At 31.5% G+C, this 5,909-nt stretch overlaps 1 protein-coding gene across 1 annotated transcript; it reads right to left on the reverse strand.

The window, feature by feature from the left end:
- Positions 1 to 2,855: 2,855 nt before the first annotated feature.
- LOC132057058 (probable glutathione S-transferase) lies at positions 2,856 to 4,324 on the reverse strand. The gene is made up of 2 exons (XM_059449498.1): positions 3,887 to 4,324; positions 2,856 to 3,502 (listed from the first exon to the last, which is right to left on the reverse strand). The coding sequence occupies exons 1-2, from the start codon at positions 4,193 to 4,195 to the stop codon at positions 3,149 to 3,151; spliced, it is 663 nt and encodes a 220-aa protein (XP_059305481.1). The 5' UTR covers positions 4,196 to 4,324; the 3' UTR covers positions 2,856 to 3,148.
- Positions 4,325 to 5,909: the final 1,585 nt, after the last annotated feature.

Genomic DNA, 5,909 nt, shown 5'->3' on the forward strand with positions numbered 1-5,909 from the left:
TTTAACTCCAATAAAATTTAAGGAAATTTAAAATACTACACACATCTATAATTTAAGATCATAAAATTCAAAAGTCTTTCTTATTTTTCTTAAATTTATTGCTGAAATAAATTAAGACGCATAAATAAAGCGGAAGGGATAAGATATATTTAACTTTTTTATGTGTATAACGTTCTAGTCAAAAGAAATGAATTTGTGGAATCTACATAATTCGACCAACTTATCTCTCGTAGGTAAATATCGATGACTTGACTGCAGTTAATATAATTATCTCTCCAAACACAAAAAAAAGGGAAAAGAAGAAGGAACTTTTTATTCACCGCCTAATCTGCTCTTCCACGAAGAACTGAGCTCATTAAATTAGACATGTGAAGTGGATGGATTGTATTGGATTTAATACTCGCTCAAAAATTATTTGAACTGAATTGAAATGAATTAGGACAAGATAACTATATACAGTTAGTTATATACCGACCCCCAACTCTTAGAAATTTTAATATTTTTTTCTGTTTTTGCAATTTGTTTAGTTACCAAATATAATTAAAAGAACTTTTTGTATTATGTCTATATATAACATATTAAACGAAAAGTACTTTTTTAAAAAATATTTATATTCTAAGAAGTCTCTTATGAGTCAATTTAGAAGTAATTGCACGGTTTGACCTTCAAATGGACCGGTCTTTAATTTTTGCAATTCAAAATTGAACTTATGCCTAGTGGGGGATAAATTAGCGTTGGCATAACTTATAAATATTCTGATCCGTAACTTATATCACTCTATGTGTAAGTTCGATTTTGAAGGGTAAAAATTAAAGACCAGCACAAAATAGGGGACAAAAGTGCAGATGAACCATCAATTTTAAGCTATATATTTAGCCCAAATTAGTTCAGCCTTTACCCATGGCTTAGATGGCCAGAATGACCCATCATGAAAATATGTTTTGTCCAAGCCACTCAAATTTAGCAAAATAGCGGGCTACAGCATACTGAGGTACTTTTTTGACAATTCTCGTTCGCTCGACCTGTCGACCTACTTTGCGGAATTCATGATTATGCAAAGCATATTTTCCTGGACAAATATTACAACTTCTACTCTTATCATTAACTTTCAACAACTCAATAACCTTCCTCTTTACTTTTTTCTTGCTCTTCTGCCATTCAGATAAGAAAGTTTTTGCCACTACTAGTCTGATACCTGTATAACACTCAAAGTTTAAATTATATCTCAATTCCAAGAAAGTTAAGAGTCTTCATAAGGGGTGGGCGTTCAGTATACGGTTCAGTATTTTCAAAGTTCAGTTTCGATAATTAAAAGTAGATATCAACAACTGAACTTCAAAGTTCGGTCCGATACGGTAAATCAAACTTATGTAATTCGGTAATTACATATTGAAGGAAAGATATCTTGGACAAGATATGTTCATAGTTTGTCCAACATTTGACATGTTAGCTTTTTAGAGAAATCACATATAGACGTTAGATCTCCACTCTCAAGCCCTAACATTATGAATTTAGCATTACAGGTCAATCAAGACATCCAAATCACTCGTTAATGTTGCCCCTATATATGGGTAAATAATTCTATTGGTGTGGACGTTCAGCATGGTTTGATATTTCCAGAGTTCGATTTCAGTAATCAGTAATTAAAAATAGATACCAAGTACCAAACTTTCAAAGTTCGGTTCGGTACGGTAATTCAGATTCGATTAGGTAATTCGGTTTTCGGTGATTTATGTCCGCCGCTAATCTTTACCAAAGGGGAACTTATCCTCTGAACTGTTAATTAATTCTACCTTTAATAATATTATCTCTAGATTAAAATTTCAATAACATGAACCGAGTGATCCCTAAATTGAGAACCGCTTTTTGTCTCATTGGACCTCATTTGCTTGCACTTAATTGAGGGTGTTAATTTGAATGGGTCAAACTTCAGCCGGTTAAATGCATTTATATTTATATTTTTTAAAACATATTAATAGGTCTTGAATAGATTTGAATGAATCGAATCTCTCAAAATGTCCTAATAGTAATCAAATTCTAAAAAACGTTACACTATTGTTCGGACTAAAAAGGGATTCTTTTCTCTCCAACTAACAACCCAATTGAAAGCGCTATTTATCAAATTTGTCTTTCTTACTCCTTTCAATTCTTAAAGCGTCCTAGCTTTTGATTTTGTCTATTACTGGCTTTGCCCCTTGGAAAGGAAAAAATGATGGCTCACCATATAACTTTTTGAATGTGATCTTCAAGACTTTACAATTACCATCATGTTTACTGTCAAGGTACTGTGGAATTGAGGAATTTGGCTCTGGTTTAGTTGGATAATTAAAATATCAAGTTATGCAGAATTCAAATTCTCTTTTGCTTACATTTGGTTTCAACGTTTGTTTTTATTGATAGTATATAATTTTTCTTTGGTTTCAGCGAGTGTTTCAACTATAGATGACAATATCTTAATATTCACATACATATTATAGCATTTTGGTCAATGACTACTCGACAAAAGCTTTTCTATACTTAAAAGCTCACCGGTGGTGGATGACTTATGTGCTCATGTCAGTTTGTCACCCACATAATTTCCTCAAATGCCGCTGCTTGTTTTTTCTGTTAATTATTATTTCTGCTTCCTCAAATGCTTTAGTCAATTCAATGAAAAAAATTTGGAATAATAATTTTATAATCGCCGACTAACCAGCAAAAACGGGAACACGATACACTCCTGATAATTATTTCCAGCTTTCTTAGAAGTATAAATGCTTTCACACTTTGAGTCACAAGTTCTTTCTTGCTATTTTCAATTCGATGAGAAAACAGTGGTAATATGATTAATTATTCTACAATCACTGACCAAATCAAAACAGTAACACGAGGCACTTTCAGACATGTCATATACCTTTCTAAACCAGCCTTCCTACACAAAATTTCGAACTCAAGTAGAAAGCGACATTTTTTAATAGACTAAAAAAGAAAGTAAGATTCATAAAGTGAAACACCATTAACCTTTTCTTTTACAAGTTCGAACCAATACTAATGATTACGAAAAATCTACAAAATTTGCATTATGATTTTTCACAAAATTGTGACGAAACATGTAGATTCACTTCTATTTTTATTCCCACACTTGGATCTTGAAATTCACTAGAGGTGTTCATTTTGAACCAGCTGCAGCAGCTTGAAAGCGAGCTTTAAAATGTGCAATCAACTCATCTTTTGGAGGTAAATATTCCTTGTTTTCGCTACAATTAATGTATTCATCTCTCCAAGCACAAAAGTTTGGAAATGTTTCTCTTGTCACCAAAACAACTCCAGAGGCTTCTTCAAAAGCTCCCAGCCAAAGCCCCACAAAATTTGCAGCAATATCAGCAAATCCAAATTTGTCACCCACAAAGAACTTCTTGCCCTTGAGCTCATTATCAAGAATTTTCAGCACTTCTAAAGCTTCCTCTTTGCTTTTCTCTTGCTCCTCTCCCTTGCGAAAGAAAGTTTTTCCCACTGCTGGCACCTACACAACACTCAACAACCTAAATTTCAACCCAAAAAAATATACTCAATTCTGCAGATAGGACTGCACAAAAATAACAATAACTACTCGTCTGTCCCAAATAGGTTGTGGTTGCCTATATGAATTCTCGGTGACTGTATTACTTCATTTAAGTTCGTCTCAATAATATTATTAAAGTACCAGAGATTCTCAATATTTTCTACAATTATATATAATAATCTATGTCGGAACAAATTTTTTTTAGGAACATAAGACCTAAAGAAAAAGTACTACTAAAGCATATTTTCAATTAATTGGCGTATATAGCCTATACAATATCCTTTCCTATCCTACAAAAGCAAGAGAATTAACTTACAAATGAATATAGAATGAAAATGAATATACCTTATCTTCAAGGAATTTAGCCCAGAAGCGAGCAATAGCTCGATCATAAGGATCTTTAGGCAAGATGGAAGGACCTTCAAATGCCTCATCAATGTATTCAACAATTACCATAGACTCACAAATGGACTTGCCATTGTGAATGAGAACAGGGACTTTTTGGTGAACAGGGTTTGATTCAAGAAGTAGAGGACTCTTGTTTTGTAGATCTTCTTCTGTAAATTCATATTTGACACCCTTAATCTTTAGAGCCCACTCAACTCTGTGACTAAATGGGCTGTACCATAGACCAAGCAACTTAACATCTGTCATCTCACAACTTTGGTTCTCTCTCTCTCTCTCTTTTTTTTTTTTTTTTTTTCCTTTACTATATTGAGGGACTTTTATGTGGTCATTGTCCCTTGAGGTCTAGGCTTCTTTTATAGAGGGGAAAACAAGAAGTATCGTAAAAACTAGAAACCAAGCAAATTCATTAATGTTTCTTCTTTGGCAATTTAGTTTTGTACTAATTCATAATGCTTCCACATTGACCGGAGACTTAAAATAACTACTGTTGTGGTCTTAAATATGAGGTTGTAATTGAAGGTTCAGTTCATTGAACTTGGTCCCAGAGTGGATAAGATTTCGGGGCTCGATTATTAATTTCTTGAATATCTTTTTCCATGAAGAAGTAATTACGTATTATATTTATAACTAGTTGCGGGAGGCCCGGGCTTAAATTCAAGATATAAAAATAGTACGTTAATTTTATCAAATAAGTATAATTTATGTTATATTTGTCTGCTACATAATTAATTTAATGTAATTGTAGGTTAAATATATTTTATTGATAAGTTTTCATAATAATTGGATAATTTTTAAAGAAAAAATTATTTATGAGGAAGCAAATTTGGTAGGAAACTTAGTAAATATCAAAGGGACGCAAGTGATTCGATATTCTATAAACATGATAGAGCATGATAATTACAACTGGACGAAGATCATTTAGTATTTTTATGATTTTGTGAGAATGCGATTTTTTATTTATAGATAGATATCTTTAAATATTTATTAAATTTTCACTCATTTATTTTATGTTTCGAGGCTTTATTCTAGTTAAATGTGGGTTTTAACCTTACTTTTAGATGAAATTCAAGAAACAACCTAAATTCATTAAAATGAGCCTCAAGAATCAATTTAGTTTTTCATATAATTAGTTTTTAGTTAATCAAACAAGAGATTATGAATAGAATTTAATTTTGAATTTGACTGGTAATGCTACCTTCATCTTTAACATTATACAATACCATCCAATAATTTTTACTTTTTGTATTTGTAATCACATACAATATTACTAAAGAAGCAACATGTTGGAGGTTTAAACTAATAGAGGAACATATGATGTGAGAAATGCTTAAATGTAAAGTAAGACCTCATAAATGCTTCAGTTGAAAAAAGAAAATTTGGCTCTAATGTTACCTAAATTTTACTGGTCTAAGGACAAATAATTTAAAAGGTACTTCACCCGATTCATATTATATGGTGTTTTTAGCTTGGCACCCCTAAAAAGTAAGAAATCTTTTGACTAAATTAATCCTTAATTAAATACTTTCAATTTAATATTATTTCTTGCTTTTGAAATTATTCACTTATCGAAATAAAGGTAAATTTGAAAAAATAATAATACATGCTTGATTATATAAATAATTAATTGTTTTAAACTAAATATAAAAATTAAAACAACCTATAATACAGATCAAAGGGATAAACTAATAAGCAACAAGAAGAGATTTTTGAAAAAAAATCAAACAACACACTAATTATAAAAGCCCATGTGAAAGTGGTCTTCGTTGATAATGAGAGCAAAAATAAGCAAATGAAATTTAGCAAGAACAAATCAAATCAGCCACCTGTAAGAATTCTATATGATGATGTGAGGATGTGAGGACGACAAAACCCTCGCATCCTCACTTATATTAAGTAGTAAAATAGGAAAAAGATCAAATGCGCTCTTTAAGTCTGTGAAATGGTCTAGAATCGCCCAACT

The sequence above is a fragment of the Lycium ferocissimum genome, chromosome 5, assembly GCF_029784015.1.
Source record: "Lycium ferocissimum isolate CSIRO_LF1 chromosome 5, AGI_CSIRO_Lferr_CH_V1, whole genome shotgun sequence".
NCBI classification, from domain to species: domain Eukaryota; kingdom Viridiplantae; phylum Streptophyta; class Magnoliopsida; order Solanales; family Solanaceae; genus Lycium; species Lycium ferocissimum.

Bases quoted from the DNA above. Each gene is read 5' to 3' on its own strand.
- LOC132057058 (XM_059449498.1), bottom strand. From the start codon at position 4,195: ATGACAGATGTTAAGTTGCTTGGTCTATGGTACAGCCCATTTAGTCAC. The intron at 3,503-3,886 runs GTATATTCATTT...AGTGTTGTGTAG, and splicing joins CTAAATTCCTTGAAGATAAG to GTGCCAGCAGTGGGAAAAAC.